The sequence below is a fragment of the Culicoides brevitarsis genome, chromosome 2, assembly GCF_036172545.1.
Source record: "Culicoides brevitarsis isolate CSIRO-B50_1 chromosome 2, AGI_CSIRO_Cbre_v1, whole genome shotgun sequence".
Taxonomy (NCBI): domain Eukaryota; kingdom Metazoa; phylum Arthropoda; class Insecta; order Diptera; family Ceratopogonidae; genus Culicoides; species Culicoides brevitarsis.
In genome coordinates, this window is record NC_087086.1 from 1,498,616 (window position 1) to 1,524,482 (window position 25,867).

Here is a 25,867-nt window from a genome sequence, read left to right on the forward strand (position 1 = left end):
TTAAATTTCAAAATGAAAATTACGGATTTTTTACGATTTTTTTTTCCTTTGGAAAAATTGAAAAAAAAAAATTTTTTTGAAAAATTAAAAAATTAATTTTTTTTTTTTGAAAAATTGAAAAACAATTTTTTTTTTTAAAAAATTGAAAAAAAAAATTTTTTTTTTGAAAATTGAAAATAAAAATTTTTTGAAAAATTAAAAAAAAAAATTTTTTTGAAAAATTGAAAAAAAAATTTTTTTTTAAAATTAAAAAATTTTTTTTTTTTTTTTGAAAAATTGAAAAAAAATATTTTTTGAAAAATTGAAGAAAAAAAAATTTTTTTGAAAAATTGAAAAACAAAAAATTTTTTTTGAAAAATTGAAAAAAAATTTTTTTTTTTTAAATTGAAAAAAAAAAATATTTTTTTAAATATTTTAAATTTTTTGAAATTTGAAGCTCGAAATTTGATAAATGTTTCTAAAGAATTCCATAACTTTTTTCATAGATTTTTATTAAGTTATTCATGTAACCAGAGTCGTTTCGCGATTAATTTTTACATTCATTTCAATTTTGCTAAATTGGTTTGCTTTGATGTTGTTCAACTAAAATTAAAATTAAACACCGTCCTTTTTAACCGACAAGCAACACGTTGTCTTCGGGGAAGGTGTATGCGGGAACTTCCAAATTCAATGGAGCAGGTCCTTTGCGAATGCGACCCGATGCATCGTAATGCGATCCGTGGCATGGGCAATAGTATCCGCCGAAATCGCCAGCATTGGCAATTGGTACGCAACCCAAGTGAGTGCAAACACCCAAAACAACCAACCATTCGGGACGTTGACATCTCACGTTATCGGGTTCAGGATCGCGCAATTCGCTCACGTTGACGCCTGCCTCGGCGGAAATTTCGTCGGCGGTACGATGACGCACGAACAACGGTTTGCCACGCCATTTGAAGGTCATACTCTTGCCTTCGGGGATGTCGGCAAGTTTGATTTCGATTTTAGCCATAGCCAAAACGTCAGCAGATGCTGCCATACTTGAAACGAAATCCGTGACGAGAACTTTGCCGCCATAAGCTCCGACAACACTTCCAGCTACGAAGAAAAAAAAGAAAAATTTAATTTTTTTTTAAATTTTTTTGTTTTCATAAAATCTAAAAAAATGAAAATTTTCAAAATTTGACTAAAAATTTTGCTTTTTTTCAATAATTCTTCATGTTTTTTCAAAAATCTCATATTGAAATTTTTAAAAAGGATTTCAAGACGTTTTTATATAAAAACCAAAAGTCTCTCCTTTACAAAAAATAGAAGAAAAACCAAAAATTCAATAAATTTTTCATCATTTTCGTTCGTTCTGAAGAACAAAATCTAAAAAAAACTTGCCTCCAACCATCAAATAAGTGAATGTTTTGCGTTGTTCGTCACTATCGTTCTTGGCTGTAGCACGTTCAGTGCCTTTTCTTCTGTACTCGCTGAAATCCGGAACCGCGACATCAGTATGGGCCAATCTTACTTGAGTTGTCACTGCAAAAGAAGACACGAAAAAAGGGAATTCATAACCTTCCTAATCATTTACGACATACACATACGATATTGCTTCGTACGTACAATTACATAACAGACCAAAAAAAAGTAAATTTTCACGAAATTTTGCTTCTTTTCAGCCTTTTATGTGATGCCTCACCTGGAACTCCTGATGTGACACGCAAATTGCGGAAGGGCAAGCCTTGGGAAGCGCATTTTTGCACAACAACTTCAGTTTTCTTCGTGACTCCAGCAGCAACGGGTTTCAAACCACTGCCGATGGCTTGCGTTGTTGCGCGCAAATAGCTCGCTTTCGTCGCTGCGGAAATCATGCTTGCTTGTTTTTTCCCTGAATTACAACAATAAATGGACCAAACTCACAGGATCTCGTCGATTTGAATGGATTTTCACGATTTTTCGTCAAGTTGTCACAGAAAAATGATTTCTGACACTTACGATGAAATGTCAAATCGAGCGAAGGGTATTCATGGTACGGTTTGAAATGTATTATTTTTGAAATACGTTAGAGCTTGAACCTCATACAATAGCCAAATATTACATTTTGATCATTTTTTAAGAATTTAATTCAAATTTCAAAAAATCATATTTTAAAAAGGTCAAAAACAAAAAAAAAAATAAATAAGTTAAATTTAAAAAAATAAATAAAATAATAAAAATAAATAAATAAACAATTTAAAATAAAATTTATTAAATAAAAATAAATATTTTTGTTAAAAAATTAAATAAATAAAAAGATGAACAGAAAATTATTGATTTTTTAAAAAAACAACATTTAAAAAAATTAAATTTTTTAAAAGAATTTTTAACCAAATACCTAAATATTCATTCTAAAGTTCATTTCTGTTCATATTGGGTCGATATTTGACGTAACAAAAAATCAGAGTTTGGAGGTTCAAACTCTGATTTTTTTTGCAAGTCATTTTTTGATCACTTTTAAGCCTAAAATTGAATAAATATTCATTCTAAAGGTCATTTCTGTTCATATTGGGTCGATATTTGACGTAACAAAAAAATCAGAGTTTGGAGGTTCAAACTCTGATTTTTTTTGCAAGTCATTTTTTGATCACTTTTAAGCCTAAAATTGAATAAATATTCATTCTAAAGGTCATTTCTGTTCATATTGGGTCGATATTTGACGTAACAAAAAAATCAGAGTTTGGAGATTCAAACTCTGATTTTTTTTGCAAGTCATTTTTTGATCACTTTTAAGCCTAAAATTGAATAAATATTCATTCTAAAGTTCATTTCTGTTCATATTGGGTCGATATTTGACGTAACAAAAAAATCAGAGTTTGGAGGTTCAAACTCTGATTTTTTTTGCAAGTCATTTTTTGATCACTTTTAAGCCTAAAATTGAATAAATATTGATTCTAAAGTTCATTTCTGTTCAAATTGGGTCGATATTTGACGTAACAAAAAAATCAGAGTTTGGAGGTTCAAACTCTGATTTTTTTTGCAAGTCATTTTTTGATCACTTTTAAGCCTAAAATTGAATAAATATTCATTCTAAAGTTCATTTCTGTTCAAATTGGGTCGATATTTGACGTAACAAAAAAATCAGAGTTTGGAGGTTCAAACTCTGATTTTTTTTGCAAGTCATTTTTTGATCACTTTTAAGCCTAAAATTGAATAAATATTCATTCTAAAGATCATTTCTGTTCATATTGAGTCGATATTTGACGAAACAAAAAAATCAGAGTTTGGAGGTTCAAACTCTGATTTTTTTGCAAGTCATTTTTTGATCACTTTTAAGCCTAAAATTGAATAAATATTCATTCTAAAAATCATTTCTGTTCATATTGGGTCGATATTTGACGAAACAAAAAAATCAGCGTTTGGAAGTAAAAACGCTGATTTTTTTTACATGTCATTTTTTGATCACTTTTAAGCGTAAAATTGAATAAATATTCATTCTAAAGATGATTTCATTTCTGTTCATATGACCATTTTTTGTCACTTTTTAAGCCTAAAATTGAATAAATACGAAACAAAAAAATCAGCGTTTGGAAGTAAAAACGCTGATTTTTTTACATGTCATTTTTTGATCACTTTTAAGCCTAAAATTGAATAAATATTCATTCTAAAGTTCATTTCTGTTCATATTGGGTCGATATTTGACGAAACAAAAAAATCAGCGTTTGGAAGTAAAAACGCTGATTTTTTTACATGTCATTTTTTGATCACTTTTAAGCCTAAAATTGAATAAATATTCATTCTAAAAATCATTTTTGTTCATATTGGGTCGATATTTGACGAAACAAAAAAATCAGCGTCATTTTTTGGAATTGTAAAAACTCTGATATTTTTTTTACATGTCATTTTTTGATCACTTTTAAGCCTAAAATTGAATAAATATTCATTCTAAAGTTCATTTCTGTTCATATTGGGTCGATATTTGACGTAACAAAAAAATCAGCGTTTGGAAGTAAAAACGCTGATTTTTTTACATGTCATTTTTTGATCACTTTTAAGCCTAAAATTGAATAAATATTCATTCTAAAAATGATTTTTGTTCATATTGGGTCGATATTTGACGAAACAAAAAAATCAGCGTTTGGAAGTAAAAACGCTGATTTTTTTACATGTCATTTTTTGATCACTTTTAAGCCTAAAATTGAATAAATATTCATTCTAAAGATGATTTCTGTTCATATTGGGTCGATATTTGACGAAACAAAAAAATCAGCGTTTGGAAGTAAAAACGCTGATTTTTTTACATGTCATTTTTTGACCAGTTTTAAGCCTAAAATTGAATAAAATTCATTCTAAAAATTTTTGTTCATATTGGGTCGATATTTGACGAAACAAAAAAATCAGCGTTTTTACAAGTCATATTTTGAACTTTTAAGCCTAAAATTGAATAAATATTCATTCTAAAGTTAATATCTGTTCATTTTGGGTCGATATTTGAAGAAACAAAAAAATCAGCGTTTGGAAGTAAAAACGCTGATTTTTTTTGCAAGTCATTTTTTGATCCCTTTAAGCCTAAAATTGAATAAATATTCATTCTAAAGATTTTTTTTTCGATCGAAATTTCCTTGATTTTTGAAAAAATAAAAAAAAAATTCATGACCGTTTTTTGGAAAAATTTTCAAGTCAAGTTTAAGTAAACTTTTGATGGATTTCAAAGCTAAAATTGAATAAATATTCATTCTAAAGATGATTTCCATCAAAATCTCCATGATTTTTAAATAAATAAAAAAAATTTTTTTTGGGGCACAGCGTTACTGACACACACACAGACGACAAGTCGAATTTAATACCGCATTTTTTCTTCGAAATGCGGTAAAAATATTTGAAGAAAATTAAAAAAATTTTCGAGGAAAAGTTAAATTCCGTAAGATATTAAGAATTTTAATTTTATAAAAATAAATAAGAAACTATATAAAAAATTATTTTCAAAAAAGTAATAATTTAAAAAAAAATGACTTTCACGAAAACAATAAAAAATAAATGAAAAAAAATAATTTTAATTTTAAAAAAATATTTTATTATTTAAAACTGAAAATTTAAAAAAAAATTTTTTTTGGTATTCAAATTTTTTTTTTAATATTATTAAAATTTGGAGAATTTAAAAAAAAGTCAAATTAAATATTTTTCATAAAAAAATTTTTATTTATACTAAATTTTTTGATTGTTTTTTTTGTTTTGTAAATATATAAACACAAAAGAATACAAGAAATACTTTTAAATGGTAAACAAAATTGTGTTAGAAAGGTGCACAATAATAATACAGATAGAAAAATAAACTTAAATCAACCGCGTTTGTTTCAAGTAGTGAATGAGCAGGGAGTAAATGAACTTGTAAAGGGCGAACAATGGTATAAAATTGAATCGTTGATGTCGCAACTGGCAAATTACTCTCGGAATATCAAGTTCCTAAAAAGAAAAAAAAAATAAAAAAAATGTTTTTTCGAATAAAAATCTTCATCTTACTTGATTATGATCGACGACATACAAGAAAAGATCCGCAGCAACTGTCAATCCAGAACGCGCAGCACCATCATTGCAATGCATAAGCACCTGAAAATAATTTTCATGAAAAAATCTTCAAAAATGAAAAAAAAAACAATGTTACCGGAGGATTTGTGTTATGTCCCGTTGGTACTTCATTCACAGATTCAAGACGCACGGATCCAAGTTCCTCAATAAATCGCAAATAATGGTTGACATCCTTCGGGCAATTTTGATCGCCCCAATTGTTGTACATGAGATGCCAAACTGAGCGATATCGACGTGTTTGCGTATGATAAACGCGCAATTTACTCGTTGTACAGACATCGGATTGTTGACTGAATTCTCGCCATACTTGATACTGTAAAAAAAAAATTTTTATAATTTTTATAATTTTTTTTTTCAGATGAAATTTGACTTACTTGTCCATATTCTAAGCATCTATCGCCATTCGTTGGAACATATTGAAACTCGTCAGTCAATTGGATCAACAAGTAAACATCTGCTTCCCATACGCATTGCCAAAAACTGCTCACTGTAGCGGCATTTGGGCTTTGAGCAACAATGTAAAATCTTTGTTTTCGACCAACGGTGCACTAAAAATGAAATTTTTTCATAAAGATTTGTTGAAAATTTGAAAAAAATGAAAATTTACCGTGATATAAGAGGCATTTACGTATCCTAAACGATTTTCTCGGGACGGAGTAAGGCGAACTCGATTATCGTCGTATGGCAAAAAGTTCGGATCGACATTCTTTTGTTTGTTTTCCGGTTGTAAGGCACAATCGTATCTTGCATTTTCGCGATGTTTTGGAATTCCTTCGAATTCGTAGAAGAGTTCGGGATCTGCTAACTTCATTTCAAGCAGTTGGCACTAAAAAGAAAAAAAAAATTAATAAATTTTCATTAACAATTTAAAATTTTAAGAACAAGTTAAGATTTGTAAAAAAAAATTTAACAATTTTTTAATTATTCATAAAAAAAGTTGAGTATTTTATGAAAAACTTTAAGAATAGGTATAAAAAAAAATAATAAAAAATGCATTAAAATTTTTGAAATTTTAAAAAATAAATTTTTGAAAAAAATTTTTTTTTTAAAAAAAATTTAATTCCAAATTCCCCCAAAAAATGAAATTTATAAATAAATTTTTTTTAAAAAAAAAAAAAACGAAAAAATGAAATAAGAATTTTAATGAAAAATTAAAAAAACTAAAAATTGAAACTGCTTTTAAAAAAAATTAATTTTTCAAAAATTTTTTCCGGAAAAAAAAAAATTTTTGAAAGAAAAAATTAAATTCCTTGACATTTTATAAAAAAATGAAAAAAAATTCAAAAAAATCAAAAAATTTAAAATTTCATGAAAAAAAATACTCGAAAAAACATTTAAATTTTTAATAAAAAAAAAAAAATTTCTTACCAATTTTTCTTTACTTAAAGTTGTTGGCAATGGTTGCAATTTCGACGTTCCCGTTGACCATCGATGTTTCATTTGCCCATCTAAGCTATCGCGCGACGCTCCTTTCTTCGTTTTATCCCCTTTGTCTCTGCCCAGTGTCGCACTTTTCTGCTTATCTTTGTCTTTTTCGCCTTTTCTCCCGAGCAAATTCCAAATACTGTTTTTCTTCTTTTCCTTCGTGGCAAAACTAACGCCCGAATCTGTCGTTGTTCGCGTCGTATTCGAATCAATTGTGTAATTTGAGCTATGCGACGATTCAAGCAACGTCGTCGACTGCGAACGATTCAAATGATCTTTCAGCATCGACGAATTATTATTGTTAAAATTGATGGAATTCGAACTTGTATCGGCATGATCGACGGATTTAATGGAAGGCTCGTGTAACGTAGCTGTTGTCGCATTCGACAGAGACGAATGATGATTTGCTGAATTGCTGGACGGCATATTTGATACGGAAGAACTTGTTGAAATTGGGTTTGACGTTGCTTTGGCGAGCATTTGATGCGCCGTTTGCCCGTTTGTCATTTCGAATTTGTGTTTTTGGGGCGGATTTGACGACGAAATGTTTGTAGCGGATGATGACGGCACATTTGCAATCGTTTGACTTTTGTTTAAAGGCACTTTTAGCACGTGTTCGTCGTTATTTTCATGCGGCACAGCGATTTTCGGTAACGGGATGTTTTCGTAAATGGGTTCGGCGGATCTGCTGATTTGTTCTTGCGATGCTGTTCGAACTTTTGGTTGAATCGCTGCAATAAGAGGCTTCTCTTGATAGTCTGCTGGATGCAATAAAACGGGATTTTGATCATAAATTTCGTAAATTTTGTGCATATGACTCGCAGGTAACAAGCCATTACTTTTTCCCGTTGCCTCCATGATACTATTCAAGTTCTCATAGGTCCCGTGAGGCATGATATTTTGATGTAAGGTATGCGCCGGATACACAACTGTCGTATGATGAGGCAATGGAACGTTGCTGATGAACGTTCGGGACGACACCAAATCCGGAGAACTGCCTGAAACGTTATACGGACCTGAATTGCGATATCCTAACAAGGCATGAAGATCAGGAGTTGATGTTGAACTCAATCGATTCACGGGATATGGAGGCGGCGCCGTTACTAATCGCATCATTTTGAAACGTTGTGTCAACCCGTGATGATCTCCAAAGTCAGCAGCGACATTATAACCAATCATCGGGGGATTTGTGTTGTGAGTGACATCAGGATAAGGCGCTAAATGAGCAGGAGCTCCATGTAAATATGTGTCACTCATATAACGATGCATGTCTGTCGTACTTCCATTCTTTAAAATCATCGCGGGCGGCAAATTTTGTTGCTCTAATTTGATATCGCTTGCACTTGCACGATATTTTTGTTGTATCGCCGTTTCATAATCAGGCGCAGGACGATATTGAGGCAATAATGCTTTAAGTCTGTCCCGATCTTGAGCCAAATTATTGTTACTTAAGTCAAGACACGACGAACTTTGTTCCCGATTTATCAAAGAAACGTTCGAATTTGCTAAATTTACTGCCCAATTGCTGCCTTGTTGATTCCCATTCGCATAATCCAAATGCACATTTGACAAATTGACATCCATCGTAGATGCTTGTAATGAATTTCGGGACTGAAAATTGCTCGTACTTGCTGCTAAATGATTATCCGAGACATTCCAGTTCGATTGTTGCGTGGCAGCAACGAGATCTTCTCGTGATTCGGGAAGGCATTCTTGGAAGATTTGTTGTTGCGTGAGTTGTGCCGTCGGAATTTGCTTTTGTTCGTAATTTTTGAAAAATGTATGTTGCAAGACACATACTCGCCAAACATAACGTCCCGTCTCGCTATCTGCCAAAGTAAAACCGATACTTTGTTCGGGGTCTGTACATTCGATGTTGAAGGCTTTTTTGTGATTCACGACGTTGCTGATGTCGTGCCACGCGAAAAACTTGTGATAATTTGGGCGAGACATCGTTATGCCGCTGCACGAAATCCCGAGCGTAATCTCGTTGTTTCCCATGTCTTTGGCGAAAAAGGGCTCTTGTCCGTAGCCATCGAGTTGTTGGCATTCCTTGATGTAAAGCTCTTCGGCGACACGTTGCGAGATATTGTGCAACTCTTTGTGCCGCAAAATGACACGTTCCGTCAATTCTTCGCGCGTTTCATGCGAATCGATCAAATCGTTCGGAAACGACAACAAAGTCTTCAAATATTCAACTGTGTGACGCTCCTGATGATTTCCGTATTCTGCTTGGCGCGCCAAATTACTCAAATGCACAGCCTAAAAAAAATTTTTTAAGTCAAATCATACAAAAATTTTAGAAAAAACTCACCTTATCAACATCACACTCAAGTTTGCCATCGACAACGTCATTTTTCAACTGCAAAAAGTAGTAATTTCGCGTCACTTCGTCGTGAATCAAACTAATTCCCGATATCACGTAGTACATAACACGCAAATAGAGGATTTTTGTATTCGCAGCATGTTTCTCCAATTGTCTATTCAGCGGGCGATTCAATTCGATCCATCGATATTCATTGCTAACGGAATTTTGGAGCAAATTTGCGTTGCTACTGCTACTATTGCTGCTTTTGAATAAGTACTTGAGCCCAAAAAACTCGGGTTGAGCAATTCCGATGCGTTGACACACGTTATCAAGGCACTCTTGACCCGTTGATTCGGAAGAGAGGGTACAGTCTATCGTTGAGGAATCTGAAATTGCAAGAAAAATTAGTTAAAAATTCGAAAAACTCTTTAAAAAATTACTCAAAAGTAAAATTTTCATGGCGTTTTTGAATTGAATACGTGATCGTCGCACAAAAGAACGATATAAATAAAGACAAAAACTGATAAAACGTTGATCATCATAAAAATAACATTACTCCAATAAAACCCTAAAAAACATTCTTATCAGTCAGTGAGTTACAAGACAACAATCATAAGACAATATCATAAAAAATGTGAGTTGGAAAATGTTTCACTGAATAAACAACGTAAACTTGCATTTTAATAAAATTCATTTTTTATAAAAAAAAAAATATAAAATTTAATTTTAAAAAAAAAAAAATTTTAAATTCTGAAAATTTTTTTATTTTTGTGAAATTTAAAATTTTTCTTAAAAAAAATTGAAAATATAATTAAAACTTAAAAATCTTAATTTTTCCATATTTTTTACGTAAATTTTTTCTTAATTTTTAAAATTCTTTTTAATTTTTAATATATATATTTTTTAATTTTAAATAATTTTTTTTTAATTTTTTATTTTTTTTTTTTAATTTTTATTTTTTTTTTTTATTTTAAATTTAGATTTTTTTTAAATTTTTTTGAGACTCAAAAATTTAAAATAAATAAAAACTTAAAAATCATATATTTTACGTAAAGTTTAAATAATTTTTTTTTTAATTTATTTTTTTTTTATTTTTAATTTAATTTTTTTTTTTTCATTTAAGCTTAAAATTTTTGAAATATTTTTTTTTAAATCCAAATTGACAGACAAAAACACAAATTAAAAAAAAAACTTTGGAATGCGATAAAAAAAAATATCACAAATTCTTGACATATCCACTTGATAGTGAGTAATATTGACGATGCAACGAGATAAGATTATGACGAAAGTATTTTTAGAATTGAAATTTTATGAATGAACGTCAGTACGGTTTGTTTGTGCGTAAAATTATCGAGTCCTGTATGAAAAGTTTGATGAATCATCAACTGTTTGTCTGTTGATGGCGAAATTGTGACAAATTCTCGGATTTATTGAAAGATTTGAACACTAATTTTATGAAATTTAATCAAAATTCATTAAAAAAAAAAGAATTTTAAATTAAATTTTTGATAGAATTTAGTTGAAAATTAGCACAAAAAGTAATTTTTTCTACTAAATTGAGTTCCAAAAGTTGATTTTTTTGTGAAATTTTAACGATTTCAACACTTGAAGAGCATTATTGCACTCCATGAATCATTTTCTAATCATACCGCAAAGTGGTTTTCATTGATGTTTGTCGAGTTACTCTAATAGAACACGCCATTCTATTGTTTATATCGCATCGCCCGTACCAACGGTGTCTCTTTATTTACATTGCTGCTCGTCGTACGAGACGGCGACGAAATAAAAGCAAAAGTAATTCATGTGTAAATTGAATGGGAAGTGGATGTTTTTCCACACAACACACGCATAACAACGCCTACATCTCAACGAAATTCCTTCTTGTTTGTTTTTTTTTTACATTTTTTTGCCAAACGATCCTCCCTCGCGCTTGGGAATTCCTTCGAGTGACCTTCGGGACTCGATTTCCTTCGAATTCTTCCTTCGGAGCATTCAAAAGGAGGGATTTTCGATGAAAATTTTAATTTTTGATCGTCGTTTGATTTAATAACAGGTGAACAACAGCCAACAACAAGTGTGTGTTAGTGTGTGAAAAATGCCTACCTAATAATTCAATTTTTAATACGAACAAACTTTTCGACATGACGCTATATTGCCGGGATTTTTTGAACTTTATGTTAAATGGCATGATTTATGACGCGTTTTTCACTAATTTTAAAGCACTAATTTCGGTTTTGTCTGCGTTTTTTAACGAGTTTAATGTTTCCACGTCTCCTTCATTTTGTTATGATTTTTTGACTCGCCCAACTTGCATTCTTCGTGTCTTAAAAGGGGTTCCAAACTCGAGCTTTCATGTTTTATTGAGTCTCGAAATTCGGGAAAAATTTTTTTAATTTAATTTTCAAACTGAAGAACCATCCAAAAGATGTTAAAAGACATTTTCCATAACTTTTGATCAATTTCAAGCTTACAAACCATCAAATGGGCCTTCAAAATAAAAATTACGTATTTTTTACGTATTTTTTTTTCAATTTTCAAGCTTGAGAACCTTCAAAAAGACATCCAAAGGCATTTTCAATAACTTTTGGTCAATTTCGTATTTTTTACGTAATTTTTATTTTTTAATTTTCAAGCTTGAGAATCTTCAAAATGACATCCAAAGGCATTTTTCATAACTTTTGGTCAATTTCAAGCTTACAAACCATCAAATGGGCTCTCAAAATGAAAATTTCGTATTTTTTACGTATTTTTTATTTTTCAATTTTTAAGCTTGAGAACCTTCAAAAAGACATCCAAAGGCTTTTTCCATAATTTTTGATCAATTTCAAGCTTACAAACCATCAAATGGGCCTTCAAAATAAAAATTACGTATTTTTTACGTATTTTTTTTTTCAATTTTTTTCACCCAAATTAAACAAAATTAAAAAAAATTTTTTTTTGTACTTTTTATGAGAAAAACCCTGTAGCACAAGGTTCGAGATTTAAAATAAAAATCGAGAGCATATTTGCAAACCCTATTCGACTGACAGCAAAACAACAACAAAAAAGGACTCGGGAGTTTTCATGGATTTTCGTTGAATTTACAGCAGAAAAATGCCTGAAAACTTGAACAAATATTCCATTCTCTTGCCAACTTACAACGAAAAGGAAAACTTACCGATCATCATATGGCTCATCGTCAAATACATGACACAAAGGTAAGGGGAAAAACATGAAAAGCCGCCACGTCAGGATTCTGTCGTCTTCTAATTGAATAATTTTTTAATTTTATTTTGCAGTAACATCGATTACGAAGTAATTATCGTTGACGATGGCTCTCCAGATGGCACACAAGACGTCGCGAAACAACTCCAAAAAATCTACGGCGAAGATAAAATCTTGTTACGTCCTCGTCCCAGCAAATTAGGATTGGGAACCGCTTACGTTCATGGCATGAAACACGCTTCGGGCGACTTTATCATCATTATGGATGCGGATTTGAGCCATCATGTAATTTTTTTTTCCATTTCAAAAACTTCAAAAATTAAAAAAAATTTTTTTTTTAGCCAAAATTCATTCCAGAGATGATAAATCTTCAATTAGAGCACGATTATGATGTCGTAAGTGGCACACGTTATCTTGGAAATGGCGGAGTTTCTGGATGGGACTTCAAAAGGAAGCTTATTTCACGCGGCGCCAACTTTTTATCGCAAATTTTGTTACGTCCCGGAGCTTCGGATCTCACAGGATCATTCCGCGTGTACAAAAAACGCGTTTTGGAAAAGCTAATTGCGAATTGTGTGAGCAAAGGATACGTTTTTCAGATGGAAATGATTGTAAGAGCTCGTCAATTCAACTATACAGTCGGCGAAGTACCCATCACGTTCGTCGATCGCGTTTATGGACAATCAAAACTCGGCGGTACTGAAATTTTTCAATTTGCGAAGAATTTGTTGTACCTTTTCGCAACTACTTGAGTTGTTTTTGAAGCATTTCCTTTATTTTTTATCCGTAATAAATATTAATTTCGATTAATTTTTAGCAAGTTAACTTTCGCAAGGCGAGAAATTCGTCGAGCACAGCGTCAGTTACGAGTTTTCGTCGTGCCTGATGTTCCGCGACAATCGGTTGTAAGGTTTCAATTGCAATTTTCTTCATTTCGCCCGACAAAAGTTCTCCTTTGCGGTAAGCGACACGAATTTCCTCCAATCGGGCATCGTCTTCGAGGAAAAATGTCAAAAGCTGGAACGAGACATCGATATCTGGGTTGCCTCCTTTTGCGCGATGATCCTCCAACGTCGGCTGCCCTCCGCTAAATGCATGTTTGTTAATTTTATTTTTGATCTGATTTGGTGTGTCAGTCATGAAAATTGCCGAATTCGTGTCACTTGCGGACATTTTCGACTTTGCTCCTTGCAACGCGGGGAAAAACGTCGAATGAAGTAATGCGGGTTTCGGAAATCCTAAACGAGGACAAACATCACGTGTCATCCGGAAATAGGGATCTTGATCAATGGCGCATGGGATTAAGCAATTTAACTTTTTATCGCCAAAGATGAAGGGGAAACACGTCGAAAGACAAGGCGCCGCTTGAACAGCAGGAAATCCAATTTTTCCAATAGGATCGGAGTCGGTAAAGCCGAAAATGCCCTTTGCTTGGTTGAAAGTCACACATTTTTGGATGCGAATGATGTTTTGGTAAAATGCCGGGCATCGTCCCATAAAATCAAAATCGTGAAAGATGAAAGTTTTGTTCAAATCGAAGCCGAGAGCGATGATATCTTTTGCATTTTCTCGTGCCATTTTCATACTTTGTTCAACTGTCAAGTCCTTCCATAGCGTTTTCTCGTCATCCGTGAGTTGAATCACGAGAGGCACATTAAACGTCTCTTGCAACCATTTTGTCATGAGAAACGGAATTAAATGGCCCAAATGCAAGGATCCTGAACTCGGTCCACGCCCGGTGTACAAATAAAAAGGTTTTCCGGCTTCGTATTGCGTAAGGAGTTGAAACAAATCGCGATGACTGAAGAAAATCCCGCGTCGAATCATGTGATGAACAGGCTTCCCTGTGATTTTCTCCAATTTTTCGATAATTGCATCATCTATTTTGGAGCTGCCGAAACGCTTGATGAGTTTGTCATAATCGACACCCGAATCGCTTGAGCTTGTAACTTCCCATGGATTGACGACGAAACCATCATCTTCTTCCTTCAGTTTTAACTGTTCTGTTTCGCTTGCGAGACTTGAATCCGTCATTTTTACCGATTTTAATTGAATTTTCGCGAGGAAAACATCCGCGTGGCAAAATGTAAACACAAAGGCAGTTACAACTTTTAAAAATGTTTCCGGTTTCTTATAAAATTTTTTTTCAAAAAATCCTAAAATTACCCAAAAATTCATAAAAAATAATTTTTGACAAAAATTTAAAGAAAAAACTTACTTTCAAACTTTTTTAAAAGTGAAAAAAATCAAAAACTTGTAAAACCCGTAAATGTTCTGTCACTATCATATGTCGTTAGATGCGCGCAATGCGCCGACTCATAGCTCAAACATCCTTCGTAATGAAAAAATTCCTCGTTCAAATCAAAAATTTTCCTTATTTTCTACAGGACAGATGTAAAATGCAATTTTTGTCTTGTCACAAAGCATTTCGAGACGCAAAAAAATCATTTCCAACAAAATTTTTCATTGAATTCCATCACAAAAGTCTCGTCTGACACGATTTGAACCACAAAAAACTCAAAAATCGTCAGAAAAATCGATTTCAAATCAAAATTATTGCACTTCTGTCCCACAAATTGGTTGAAGTCAGTCAAAAATTGCAATTTGTTGGTCTAAAAAAGAAAAAATATATTTTTTAAAATTTTGTACGTCAGAAATTCATAAAAAAAAGTTTTAGTATGACGTTATAATTGATTTTTTTTATTCAACTTTAAACTTAAAGCACACTTTATGCAAGAAAAAAGTAGAATTTCAATCAAATTAGGGTTAAAACGTGCAAAATGGTTAAGAAAATACCGTTCAAAGTGATTTTCGCTTCAGGTAAGTTCAATAAAAAAATTATTTTTTTGAATTTTTAACATTTTTGGGTATTTCAGATGAACAAACAGACTTTCCCGCAAGCGAATTGAACACTCATGGACCCACAGTGCAAGGATGGCGTTCGAATCCTGAGAATAACACGCCGAAAGAGATCCTTTTGAAGTTGGATCATCCTGCGAGGATATCAAAAATTCAAGTTTTAGCTCATCAGTACTTGATTCGTAAGGAATTTCATCAATTTCGAGTGAAAAATAATTAATTTTTTATCATTTTTAGCTGAGCGAATTGAATTATGGATCCATTATTCGCCGCAAAAGTGTGCTCCATGTACGCCAAGTAGTCAAAGTTTCGAATATATGGGATTTGTAGCGTTATCGGACAATGCGAACAGCAATTATCAATCACGTGAGTTGCAAAGTGTATCTGTCGAACCGAAAATCGGGACACATTTGAAGTTGCGGATAGGTCCGTCGTATGAAAATCCTCAAAATCCACAGAGACAAGCAGCTTTACTTGCGGTTAATGTCTTGGGAGAAGAAGTTATGCCGTGCGATGGGGATTTGAATCAACTTGTATCGAAACCTGCTGAAGCAACGTACGATTCGATCTGCGATGATTTGTCTTTTTGCATGTATGTCGAGGAAAGTGTCGCCGAAGTCGTTCGTCAAATGGAAATGTTGAAGCATAAAGCGGTTCAGGACGAAAGATTCGAATACGCGCGAAAATTAAAGCTTTGTATGACATCCTTACGAAGTGCAGGCGAACGATTGGGACGTTATGCACTCGCGAAACGTCAAGCTGTGCAATTGGAAGATTTCAATGCTGCCTGTTTGCGCAAAGAACAGATCGAAATGTACCGAAATTCGGTGTTCGAGTTGCTTCAAGTCGACAAATTGCTCGAAAAAGATGGTTTAAATCCCGATAACGATGTTTGTTCGGAACTTTACACATCGAAACCCGTTCTTCCGTCAGCGCCAAGTCTTCAAGATGTTGCCAATGTACTCATGAAAAATGTCATCCAAATTCCCTTTGATCCGCCAGAGCCGTTAGACTTGAATTCCGAAAGTTCTTTTGATCATACAGCGACTTCAACGACGGGGCATCAACGAAAATCATCACTTTCTTCGTTGAAAAGTCACAGCGATGCTCCCGGATCGCCTCTTTTCAACGGAATAACACGCAGTCCAAAAACCGCATCGCCAACTCCAAGTTCGACGGGATCCATTCGACGTCGAAACAAAAGTCTCCCACGAAATACGTACGACGATTACGACGAACGGGAAATCCCGACGTTGAGACATTCGCAAACGAACGAATATCTGAAGGAATGTTACGCGCCATCGCCAACAAATCAAGGAGAAGACTCCAAATTGCGTGGAAGATCGAAACTAAATGACAGAGAACGACGTCAAGCATCGTTGCCAATTCTCGTGTTCGGCAATGAGTTTATTGAAATGTTCTATTCACGTCAATTTCAGGATAGGGAAGAAGGATTAACGCGTCTTCGGAACATTTTGAAGGGAGAAAGTGTTGAAGTTTGTACAGGAGGGCCAAATAAAATTGCGTAAGTTGATTTTTTTTACCTTAATAAAATCAAAAAATTTAAAATTTGATAATTTTTTAGGCGAGCAGCAACATTTTTACTCCATCGTTGTGTGCGAGATGTCGTTTTTTCCGTTTTTGCAACTGCAACGGAGACGATTCGAACGTTATTCATGGATTTTGTACCCAATAGGTAACTTATTTTAATATAATTTAACTCAAAAGTTCATTAATTTTTTTTTTGCACTTTGAAAAAAAATATATTCAGAAAATTTAAAAAAAAAAATCCATCAACATAAAAATTTTGCAAAAAATAAATTAAAATTAAAAAAAAATAATAATAAAAAATCCTTATATTTAAAAAAAAAATGAATTAATTTTTTTTTTTGATGTCTTCTAAATATTAATTTTTTTACAAAATAAAAGTTAATTTTTTTTTTTAAATTTGAAAAATTTAAAAACAACTTTTTTGTTGAACTTTTGTCAATTTTTTTTTTAATAGAAAAATCTTTAAAAAAATTCCTCATTTAAAAAAAATATTTTTTTTTTGTTTTAATTGTATTTTTTGATGTCTTCTTTTTATTTTTTAACAAAATAAAAATTAAAAAAAAAATAAAAAATTTGAAAAATTAAGACAATTTTTTTTCTGCATTTTTTATTATTTATTTTTAAATAGAAAAATATTTTACTTTAAAAAAAATTAATTAATTTTTTTTCTTAAAAATTTCAAAAATTTAAATTAATTTTTTTTTTTTTGCTGAACTTTGTCAATTTTTTTTTTTAAATAGAAAAATATTTTACTTTAAAAAAAATTTCCTTAATTTAAAAAAAAATATATTTTTTTTTCAACATAAAAATTTAAAAAATTAAAAAAAAAACTTAAAATACCTAATTCAAAAAAATTTTTAAAACTTTTAAAAATTTAAAATAATTTTTTATTTGCTGAATTTTTGTCAATTTTTTTTTTTTAATTTTAATTTAGAATTACATTTACGTTTATATTTTCAGAGTATCCGTTAGTGAAGTCTCCCGTTTGACAGACAAATTATTGCCCGAGCTTTTAACAAAAACAGGAGATCCATCGCCAAGAGTGCACAATTTGGCGCAACATACCATCCTGACAATTGCTGATTGTCCTCAAGTGCGGTAAGAAAGTCAATTTTCACGTTCAAAATCAATTTTTCAACTTTTAAAACATTTTAGGGAGCAACAATTGGTTACGCCAGCCCTTGCGAGAACGATTAGTAGCGGAACACATCCACGTTTGGCTCTTTCACGCCTTCAAATGTTGGAACAATTAGTTCTCAGTCAAGGATTAACGAGAGAAAAATCGAGGTTTGATGAAATTTTTCCTTTTAAAAGTCGAAATTTATCATTTTTTGTCGTTTAGCTTAACATTACAATTCATCGAAGCAGCAATTTCAGGAATTCATCATCCTGCCGAACATGTGAGAAAAGTTGCTGAACGAATTTTACTTTTAATTTATAAACATCAACCACGTCTTGTGAGGTAAATGATTATTTTTTGCTAAAAAAATTTTTTTTTAATAATTTTTTATTTAAAACACAGGAAACAACTTCCTCCTGATGATGACATTACCCGTCGAAATCTTTTATATCGACAACTTTTCTCAGAATTTGACAAAATCGATTCAGAAGTAAGAATATTTGGTTAAAATTTAAATTTTTTCATTCAAAAAATTTTTTTTTATTTTAGCGACGCAAAGAAATGACAGAAAGTAAGATGATGGATAAATCTTACTTGAGTATCGGGACATTTTCTCCTCCTTTATCGGGAAGTTCTCGCAGTTCTCCGCCCGTTGATGTCAAATTCAAGGCACGACATGAAAATCGAAATACCGTTAGTTTTGCCGGATATAAAGTTAGTCAAAAATTCAAAATTTTTCTTCAAAAAAATTAAAATTTTTAAATTTTCTCATAGACTCCAACGAATGACATCAACGCAATTGACGCCAAATTACTCAAAAGCAAATCCGGCAACGCCATCGACAAGCTAAATCAATTTCTGAAGGATGTCGAGACACATAGCAAACAAAATGGAGCAGTTGGCGGTACAATGGAACGAGAAAAACGCGAATTTGTCTCTCGTATTCCTCAGTCAAAGACACGTCACAGCTCGAGAAATAAGGAAAGTCATCAAAATGGGAATGGATCGGAAGCTTGTACGCCCGCAGAACATCAAATGTGAGAAAATTTTCAAAAAATTTAATTTTTTTGATGAAATTAAATAATTTTCGTTACAGTATCTGTACTTTTTGTGATTGGACATGCAACGATCCCGCAGCTCTTGATCGACATTATTGGAAAACGTGCCCAATTTTGACGAAATGTCCTCAGTGTTCATTAATTTTGGAGATTGCGGCGTTGAATTCACATCTAATAAGTAATTTTCTTGACTTTCATTTAAAAAATCGCACTAAAAATTATTTTTTGTAGATGAATGTGATGCCAAAGAGTCTTATTTGCCATGCGAAAGATGTTACGAGTCGGTTCACAAAGATTTGTATGAATATCATCTCATGGAGGATTATTGCATAGGTGATTTTTTGCATAAATTTCCTTCAAAAAATTTTTTTTTTATCAAAAAATATTTTTTTTAGAAGTCACAAATGGCGCAGATCGTTGCCCCTTATGTCACGACGAGATCTTTTTACCGATGGAAGGAGGTTGGCGACGACATTTGCTCGGAAAATCAGGTTGTCGCGGAAATCCTCGAACAAAATCAAAACTATAATATGACCAGATATGAACAATTGCCTTGAAAAACACACGCTGCATTCTTTTGCACATCAGAAATAATCAAACGAGTTCCATTTTTCGTCCTACAGAAAAAGTCAATCCATTCAATTTACTCACGTCCTGTTGAAAAAATAGCAAAAAAGTTAGATATAGATGAATTTATGTTTGAAAAATATTAGAAAATAGCCAAATATGATGTTTGTAGTTAAAGTTCTTCCGTTTTCTGTTACGTATTTGAAGATTAATTGTTGTCAAAAGATCAACTTTTTGTGATATTTTTTTGAATTTCTGTGAATTTACTATCCGTCGACTTCGGAAAACGCATAAAAAATGCGTCACGAAGAGCAAAAATAAAAATTTTTGAATTATGACGAGTTTTCTTTCCTTTATTTTAGCGAAATTTTGCATTTTTTGCACTAACAACGAGCTGTAATCTGTCTAATGATGCGACCATTCTTCGGGTTTTGGTTTTCCGTATTGCTTTTCCCACATTTCGACCCATTCCTTTTTGCGTTGTTCGCGTCGCGCAAAGTATTCGGGGTACGCAGCTTTTTCCAGGGGATGCCAATAATCTAAAACCCAATCAGGTAAGTCTACTTCACGTCCGAAAGCGACGCCTCCGGGTGAATTGGGCCCTAAAATGGAAAAATTTCATTATTTTTTTTCATTCAGAGACGAATGTGAGAACGTACATTGTCTTGGTTGGTAATGTTGATTTTCGAAAAGTTCCTTCTCGCCGTCTTCGACCAACTTGCGAGCTTGTCTCTCATCTTTTACGTTGCGATTTTCCTCGAATCTTTGACGCATCAACACAGCACGGTAACGAAATATAGTTCTAAAAGTGTCGAGAAAGGTTGATTTTTTTGTCAAAACAATACACTTTTCTTACATAACTTTGACGCAGGCGATAAAAAGATTTGCTTACCTTTCATCGTAATAGCACTCCAAATTACGCAATGCCTTTTTGTACAGGGAACACACTCGTTTCACGTGCTCCACGTTCTTCGGAAGTAGCTTCGACATGATCTCTTGCGGCACCGAAAAAGACGAAAAATTGAAAAAATTTCGTCGTTCTTCTATTTACACCTTTTGAAGTTTTACTGTCAAATTACTGTCAAATTTTTTTCATGCATTTCTTCGAAAAATTTAATGTGTTTTTATGTCCTTCCGTTTTATCTATTATCTATTTTTTTTTTATTTCTTTTTACAATTTATAAAATTTTCAAAATCTTTGACTTTTTGAAGATTTATGTTAGCCATATGAAACTTCAATTTTTTTCTTAAATTTGTTTTTTTTTTATTTTTAAAATTTTGAAAAATTTTTAAAAAAGGAAACAATTTAATTTGTAAAAATTTTACACAAGACAATTTTGTAAAATAAAATATTTTTAAAAACAGAAAAAAATTCAATCTTTATAATTTTTACATTTAAAGTATTTTTGATTTTTTTAAACATCATAAAAATTTTTTTTTTATTAAAACTTTTTATAATTTAACATAGAAAAATTTTTAAAAATCATCTGTTTACAAAAATTGCTCAATTCAATTTATAAATCAAACAAAAATAAAATTATTTAAAAAATTTTTAACAAAAAAATAAATAAATAAATAAAATAAAATAAGAAATGCGCTCACGTTATTCGCAATATGAACACATCAAGCTATTTAATATTTTTGACAACTTGCTTCGTCGACCGATTTTATTTATTTCGGGATTTTCCGAGAGGAAAACTATGAAAATACGTTAAAAAAGATCAAGACAAGGTCACGAAATCATCGAAGAAAGCTCACAACGGAGACATTAAAAAGGAGATACAGGAAGTGAGTTATTTATTTTTAGTTGCTTGAACTTGAAAAGTTTAGTCACACAGCAAAATTGTTGTTGTTGTTGTTTTTCAATTTTTTTTTGCAGTAGATTTTTCAGTTCGTTGACGGCAAACGGGTGTCTTGCAAATAATTTTTACACTTGAATGCAGCAGCAAAATGGGTAAAATTTGGTCGAAAAAGGCGAAAAGTACACGCGAACTGCTGGAAACGCTCGACGAGAAGATAAAATCAATTGAAGCGTACACAGTTTCGACGCAGGAAAAACAAAAAAGGCTCATCGGGCAATTTCTCGTCATTTCCATTGGACTCTATGTGATTGCGTTCATTGTCTTTTACTTTTTATTCTTTCCTCCGACATGGGAGAAGCGCATTGTGTACTCGACGCCGTTGTTAATTTTCCCTTTTGTGTAAGTTTCGTGTCTGTTTTGCGTGTAAAAAATGTAAATTTCGTCTATTTTTAGCATTTTTTTAATAAAACGACTTGTGGCATGGTACTTTCAGCGGAAAGTCAACAAAAATTCGAGTCAATTGAAGGAACTGCGCACGGAAAAGAAAGAATTGTTGGAGCAGGTCATGGATAAGGAAACGTACAAAGTAGCGTTAGAGCTCTTATCGCGTTTCTCGGAGAAGCCAATGCCCCTGCGAACGAATCCCTCGCAGCAAAGTACCGTAGATGCATCACCAAAATCATCATTTACGACGCCGCGATCGACAACGACGACGCAAGGATTGCAACAACGCATGACAGCAACGGTTGGCAGAGTCGAGGCGCAACAACGAGCTCTCGTCGCGAATCAACAACAACGCGGAAGCCCCTATTCGACAGCTCCTCGTACTCCGTACACGCCATATCAACAGCCAAATCGCACGATGCCGATGCCAAATACTCCGTACAACGTTCGCACGCCATTCCCCATCATCGATCAGCGCGCCAAAAGTGTCGTCGAGAAGCTCGTTGATTATCTCGTCGGCGATGGACCGTCAAATCGTTACGCCATGATCTGCAAACAGTGTTCGGGCCATAATGGGATGGCGTTGCAAGAAGAATACGAATACACGACATTCAAATGTGCATTTTGCGGCATGTTGAATCCCGCGAGAAAACAAAGACCGATAGCGCCGCGTTTAGAATCCACGCCAGAACGCAAATTAGCTGCGAGAAAACCAAGCAGTTCAGGCACATCTGATGAAGAAAAGTTCTCGGGAAGCGATTCAGACGACGAAAAACTGACAAAAACTCAAAATGAAACAAAAACTCTCGAAAATACAGCAAAAGAACCTGAAACTGTCGAAGCATCGACGACGGAAGAAACCCAAGAAGAAAAACCTGAAACCGAGAAAAAAGAAGACTAAAAATGTCAATTAAATGTTCGGAGGGAGGACAATCAAATTGTGAAGAGAGAGATAATTTTATTTTTTTGTTTGAAATTTGTTTTTTGAAGAATTTTTTTTTGCCCTTTAGTCAAGTCACACATTTCACATGTAAATTTTTCTCGTGAAAAATGTGTGCACCCAACGCCCTTTTTAGAGAGATCTTAATATTTAGAGACACAGAGAATTTATTTACTTATTTTAATTCTATTTAACGATAGCTAACTTTAAAAAAAAACTCACGTTGTTGATCAAAAAAAAAAAAAAATTGTAAAAAATAGTCTAATTTTATAAATAATAAACTTTGAAAATAACATATCTCCAAATTTTTTAATATTTTTCAGGAATTTCATTTTTAAAAGGTTTTAGACGAAGTAATGTGCCTTGCGAACCGTGATTCCGTAATCATTCAAAGCAGGTTGAAGATCTTCCATGGTCATTGTGAATTTGCGATCCTTTGCAGATTTATCCTTTTGTTGTTTGCTGGATGCATGACTTGAATTTGCGTTGCTCGTACGTGTCTTGCAATGAATTAATGCGTCATTTGCGATGTCTGAGATGAACTTTTGGGCAGCAATGGAGATCAAACGAACACTAAAATGAGAAATTTTATGAAAAATTATTAAATTTATTTAAATTTTGTTAATTTTTATGAGAAAAAGTAAAAAATTTCGTTATTTTAGACAATTTTTGTCTTTTAAAAATTTAATTTCGAACAAAATATCAAACAAAAATTAAATTTTTCTGAAGATAAGAGCAATTCAATAAAAAAAATATTTTCAAAAGAAGCAAATTATATTAAATTCACATTAAAAAATCCTTTTTCAATAATTTTTATACGAATGTTTATAAAAAAATCGATTTTTCTTATATTCAATGCTCGAAAATTATTTTTAGACTTTAAATTTAATGAAAAAAAAATCAAAATTTATGTTGATTTATAAAAATTTCTTACATTCGTGGATCTGAACTCGCATCAAAGCCAGCAGAGTTAAGATAATGATTGGTTACAGCATCAGGAATCTATCGAAAAACACAAATTTTAATGAAAAATGTTCAAAACTGTTTAAAATTAATGAAAAAACTCACAGTTGGCGTGTAATCCTCCAATTGCATCAAAAAATCCGACAAATTACTCTGTCCCGTGGATCCCAATTCATCAGAAGGCGTTCCTGAATTCGATGTTTTGATCTGTTTCACCTCATTTGGGCGATGAATTCCAAAATTATCTCCCATTTTGTGCTTTTTTGAATAAATTTAACACAAATTTATCTGAATTTTCAAAGTAATTTCGCTTAAAATCGATTAAAATTGTTTTTCAAGAATTTTCGAAGCTATCAAAACAAAAACAAAGTTTGACGTTTCGTTAAATGACAGTTCTCGATGAGTCTCATTTCACGTGTTTTGTTGACGAGACTCGGTGTTTCTCAAAAACGCTTCGTTTCTTACATTATTCGAAAGAAAACCGAAGCTATGGAAGTCGATGGCGAACAAGAAACGTCTGTGATTCGAGAAGCAAGTGCTGAAATTCGCGGAAAAGGTCATGTTTTCTACAACCCGGTACAGGAATTCAATCGAGACTTGAGTATTTGTGTCTTGAACACTTTTATCCAAGATTGGTTCAAAGCAAAAGACAAGGAATTAACTGTCGAACGAGGCAAAAAGGACGAAAATGGCGTCACAATTCTTGAAGCGTTATCCGCAACGGGCTTACGAAGCATCCGATATGCGAAAGAATTGCAAGGAGTGAAGGAAATTGTCGCAAACGATTTGTCATCACAAGCTGTCGAAGCGATAAAAGCAAATATTGAACATAATTCCGTCGCTGATATCATTTCGCCGTCAGAAGCGGATGCAATTCATTTAATGTCGACCTCAAGCAAAAAATTCACCGCCTTGGATTTGGATCCGTATGGTTGCCCATCACGTTTTCTCGATTCTGCTGTTCGAACTGTCGAAGACGGCGGACTTTTACTGATAACAGCAACTGATATGGCAGTTCTTGCAGGCAATACACCCGAAACGGCATTCATTAAATACGGTTCTGTTGCGCTAAAAACTCGTGCGTGTCACGAACAAGGCTTGAGAATCCTTTTACGATGCATTGAGCAACACGCGAACCTGTATGGAAGATACATAACTCCTCTTCTCTCGATTTCTGTGGATTTTTATGTTCGTGTTTTCGTTACAATTAACACGTCACAACATCAATGCAAGATTTCAAGCAGTAAACAAAGCATGGTTTACATGTGTACGGGATGCGATGCCTTAACGTTACAACCTTTGGGCATCTTGAAGCCAAATCCAACGGAAAAAAATCCAAAACAAGTCAAATTTGCTCTTCCAACGGGACCTCCTGTGTCAAAAAGTTGCGAACATTGCGGGCATCCTCATCACATTGGAGGCCCAATTTGGTCAGATCCCATTCATGATCAAGAATTTTTGGATAAACTCATCGCTACTGTGACATCAGATCATTTTTCGTATCTCACGAATCAAAAACGAATTTACGGGATGTTATCCGTGATCAAAGAAGAGCTTCCTGATGTCCCCTTGTACTATGGCATCGATAAATTATGCGGAATTTTACATTTGGAATCGATTCCCGCGGTAAAACTGAAATCAGCTCTCTTACATGCGGGATATCGCGTGTCATTGTCGCACTGTTGGAAGACAAGTCTCAAAACTGACGCCCCCATGAGCGTTATTTGGGATGTTTTTCGATGTTGGGCGAAAATTAAACCAATTAAACCGATTCACTTGAAGGATGGAACTCCCGTGCAAGCGATTTTAAGCAAAGAAAGTCGAAAACAGTACGACCTGAATAAAGTTCATCCGGATGCCAATCCAAAAAGTCGTCAACAAGCGTTGGTACGTTTCCCCGAGAATCCTGCGGCATATTGGGGACCTGGAACACGATCGACAATAATGGTAAAAGAAACAAAAATCCTGAAAGAATTGCGAAAACAGGACAAACACAAGAAAAAACGCGAACAATTGGACAAAGAAAAGTCACCTGATCCAAAAATTCAAAAAGTTGAAGAGAATTTTTAATTAAAATTGACTCGTTAAAATTTTTAG

General features: G+C 32.8%; 9 protein-coding genes across 10 annotated transcripts; 4 read left to right on the top strand and 5 right to left on the bottom strand.

Moving 5' to 3' along the window:
- Positions 1-476: 476 nt before the first annotated feature.
- LOC134831028 (cytochrome b-c1 complex subunit Rieske, mitochondrial) lies at positions 477-1,955 on the bottom strand. The gene is made up of 3 exons (XM_063844662.1): positions 1,667-1,955; positions 1,366-1,506; positions 477-1,077 (listed from the first exon to the last, which is right to left on the bottom strand). Exons 1-3 carry the CDS (start codon positions 1,836-1,838, stop codon positions 611-613), a joined length of 780 nt encoding a protein of 259 aa, XP_063700732.1. The 5' UTR covers positions 1,839-1,955; the 3' UTR covers positions 477-610.
- Positions 1,956-5,139: 3,184 nt separating this feature from the next.
- LOC134831822 (tyrosine-protein phosphatase non-receptor type 21) lies at positions 5,140-11,547 on the bottom strand. The gene is made up of 8 exons (XM_063845644.1): positions 11,366-11,547; positions 9,269-9,648; positions 6,898-9,216; positions 6,137-6,355; positions 5,904-6,077; positions 5,606-5,842; positions 5,464-5,550; positions 5,140-5,406 (listed from the first exon to the last, which is right to left on the bottom strand). Exons 1-8 carry the CDS (start codon positions 11,448-11,450, stop codon positions 5,278-5,280), a joined length of 3,630 nt encoding a protein of 1,209 aa, XP_063701714.1. The 5' UTR covers positions 11,451-11,547; the 3' UTR covers positions 5,140-5,277.
- Positions 11,548-12,286: 739 nt separating this feature from the next.
- On the top strand, positions 12,287-13,276 carry LOC134829687 (dolichol-phosphate mannosyltransferase subunit 1). The gene is made up of 3 exons (XM_063842900.1): positions 12,287-12,459; positions 12,541-12,751; positions 12,808-13,276. Exons 1-3 carry the CDS (start codon positions 12,356-12,358, stop codon positions 13,216-13,218), a joined length of 726 nt encoding a protein of 241 aa, XP_063698970.1. The 5' UTR covers positions 12,287-12,355; the 3' UTR covers positions 13,219-13,276.
- On the bottom strand, positions 13,220-14,552 carry LOC134829686 (tryptophan--tRNA ligase, cytoplasmic). The gene has a single exon (XM_063842899.1). The coding sequence runs from the start codon at positions 14,498-14,500 to the stop codon at positions 13,280-13,282; it is 1,221 nt and encodes a 406-aa protein (XP_063698969.1). The 5' UTR covers positions 14,501-14,552; the 3' UTR covers positions 13,220-13,279.
- Positions 14,553-15,162: 610 nt separating this feature from the next.
- On the top strand, positions 15,163-19,920 carry LOC134829501 (centrosomal protein of 104 kDa). Its single transcript, XM_063842585.1, has 13 exons — positions 15,163-15,286; positions 15,343-15,507; positions 15,563-16,850; positions 16,911-17,021; positions 17,837-17,974; positions 18,032-18,163; positions 18,219-18,338; positions 18,399-18,486; positions 18,546-18,710; positions 18,771-19,033; positions 19,093-19,232; positions 19,286-19,387; positions 19,450-19,920. The coding sequence occupies exons 1-13, from the start codon at positions 15,247-15,249 to the stop codon at positions 19,581-19,583; spliced, it is 2,886 nt and encodes a 961-aa protein (XP_063698655.1). The 5' UTR covers positions 15,163-15,246; the 3' UTR covers positions 19,584-19,920.
- Positions 19,921-19,945: 25 nt separating this feature from the next.
- On the bottom strand, positions 19,946-20,703 carry LOC134829502 (NADH dehydrogenase [ubiquinone] 1 beta subcomplex subunit 9). Its single transcript, XM_063842586.1, has 3 exons — positions 20,514-20,703; positions 20,281-20,423; positions 19,946-20,223 (listed from the first exon to the last, which is right to left on the bottom strand). The coding sequence occupies exons 1-3, from the start codon at positions 20,609-20,611 to the stop codon at positions 20,027-20,029; spliced, it is 438 nt and encodes a 145-aa protein (XP_063698656.1). The 5' UTR covers positions 20,612-20,703; the 3' UTR covers positions 19,946-20,026.
- A 574-nt stretch (positions 20,704-21,277) lies between these two features.
- LOC134832595 (endoplasmic reticulum junction formation protein lunapark-B) lies at positions 21,278-22,925 on the top strand. 2 transcript variants are annotated; one of them, XM_063846677.1, is made up of 3 exons: positions 21,278-21,409; positions 21,501-21,822; positions 21,877-22,925. In XM_063846677.1, the coding sequence occupies exons 2-3, from the start codon at positions 21,572-21,574 to the stop codon at positions 22,766-22,768; spliced, it is 1,143 nt and encodes a 380-aa protein (XP_063702747.1). In that variant the 5' UTR covers positions 21,278-21,409; positions 21,501-21,571; the 3' UTR covers positions 22,769-22,925. The 2 variants fall into 2 exon arrangements, with proteins under 2 accessions (XP_063702747.1, XP_063702748.1); XM_063846678.1 differs by having other exon boundaries at positions 21,281-21,409; positions 21,504-21,822.
- Positions 22,926-22,991: 66 nt separating this feature from the next.
- LOC134832596 (transcription initiation factor TFIID subunit 10) lies at positions 22,992-24,140 on the bottom strand. The gene is made up of 3 exons (XM_063846679.1): positions 23,876-24,140; positions 23,742-23,809; positions 22,992-23,380 (listed from the first exon to the last, which is right to left on the bottom strand). The coding sequence occupies exons 1-3, from the start codon at positions 24,020-24,022 to the stop codon at positions 23,152-23,154; spliced, it is 444 nt and encodes a 147-aa protein (XP_063702749.1). The 5' UTR covers positions 24,023-24,140; the 3' UTR covers positions 22,992-23,151.
- Positions 24,141-24,170: 30 nt separating this feature from the next.
- LOC134832597 (tRNA (guanine(26)-N(2))-dimethyltransferase) lies at positions 24,171-25,860 on the top strand. Its single transcript, XM_063846680.1, has one exon. The coding sequence runs from the start codon at positions 24,260-24,262 to the stop codon at positions 25,838-25,840; it is 1,581 nt and encodes a 526-aa protein (XP_063702750.1). The 5' UTR covers positions 24,171-24,259; the 3' UTR covers positions 25,841-25,860.
- The last annotated feature ends 7 nt before the right edge of the window (positions 25,861-25,867 follow it).

Excerpts from the sequence above, each read along its gene's own strand:
- LOC134831028 (XM_063844662.1), bottom strand. The coding sequence starts at position 1,838 with ATGATTTCCGCAGCGACGAAAGCGAGCTATTTGCGCGCAACAACGCAA. Across the intron at positions 1,507-1,666 it reads TGTCACATCAGGAGTTCCAG|TGACAACTCAAGTAAGATTG; the intron begins GTGAGGCATCAC and ends CTTCTTTTGCAG. Across the intron at positions 1,078-1,365 it reads CACTTATTTGATGGTTGGAG|CTGGAAGTGTTGTCGGAGCT; the intron begins GCAAGTTTTTTT and ends TTTTCTTCGTAG.
- LOC134831822 (XM_063845644.1), bottom strand. The coding sequence starts at position 11,450 with ATGCCATTTAACATAAAGTTCAAAAAATCCCGGCAATATAGCGTCATG. Across the intron at positions 9,649-11,365 it reads ATTAAAAATTGAATTATTAG|ATTCCTCAACGATAGACTGT; the intron begins GTAGGCATTTTT and ends TTGCAATTTCAG. Across the intron at positions 6,078-6,136 it reads TAAATGCCTCTTATATCACG|TGCACCGTTGGTCGAAAACA; the intron begins GTAAATTTTCAT and ends TTTCATTTTTAG.
- LOC134829687 (XM_063842900.1), top strand. The coding sequence starts at position 12,356 with ATGCCTGAAAACTTGAACAAATATTCCATTCTCTTGCCAACTTACAAC. Across the intron at positions 12,460-12,540 it reads GTCAAATACATGACACAAAG|TAACATCGATTACGAAGTAA; the intron begins GTAAGGGGAAAA and ends TTTATTTTGCAG. Across the intron at positions 12,752-12,807 it reads ATGCGGATTTGAGCCATCAT|CCAAAATTCATTCCAGAGAT; the intron begins GTAATTTTTTTT and ends TTTTTTTTTTAG.
- LOC134829686 (XM_063842899.1), bottom strand. The coding sequence starts at position 14,500 with ATGACGGATTCAAGTCTCGCAAGCGAAACAGAACAGTTAAAACTGAAG.
- LOC134829501 (XM_063842585.1), top strand. The coding sequence starts at position 15,247 with ATGGTTAAGAAAATACCGTTCAAAGTGATTTTCGCTTCAG. Across the intron at positions 16,851-16,910 it reads GGAGGGCCAAATAAAATTGC|GCGAGCAGCAACATTTTTAC; the intron begins GTAAGTTGATTT and ends ATAATTTTTTAG. Across the intron at positions 18,487-18,545 it reads TTGACAAAATCGATTCAGAA|CGACGCAAAGAAATGACAGA; the intron begins GTAAGAATATTT and ends TTTTTATTTTAG.
- LOC134829502 (XM_063842586.1), bottom strand. The coding sequence starts at position 20,611 with ATGTCGAAGCTACTTCCGAAGAACGTGGAGCACGTGAAACGAGTGTGT. Across the intron at positions 20,424-20,513 it reads GAGTGCTATTACGATGAAAG|AACTATATTTCGTTACCGTG; the intron begins GTAAGCAAATCT and ends CGACACTTTTAG. Across the intron at positions 20,224-20,280 it reads ACATTACCAACCAAGACAAT|GGCCCAATTCACCCGGAGGC; the intron begins GTACGTTCTCAC and ends TTTCCATTTTAG.
- LOC134832595 (XM_063846677.1), top strand. The coding sequence starts at position 21,572 with ATGGGTAAAATTTGGTCGAAAAAGGCGAAAAGTACACGCGAACTGCTG. Across the intron at positions 21,823-21,876 it reads TTGTTAATTTTCCCTTTTGT|CATTTTTTTAATAAAACGAC; the intron begins GTAAGTTTCGTG and ends GTCTATTTTTAG.
- LOC134832596 (XM_063846679.1), bottom strand. The coding sequence starts at position 24,022 with ATGGGAGATAATTTTGGAATTCATCGCCCAAATGAGGTGAAACAGATC. Across the intron at positions 23,810-23,875 it reads TGGAGGATTACACGCCAACT|ATTCCTGATGCTGTAACCAA; the intron begins GTGAGTTTTTTC and ends GTTTTTCGATAG. Across the intron at positions 23,381-23,741 it reads GCGAGTTCAGATCCACGAAT|TGTTCGTTTGATCTCCATTG; the intron begins GTAAGAAATTTT and ends TTCTCATTTTAG.
- LOC134832597 (XM_063846680.1), top strand. The coding sequence starts at position 24,260 with ATGGAAGTCGATGGCGAACAAGAAACGTCTGTGATTCGAGAAGCAAGT.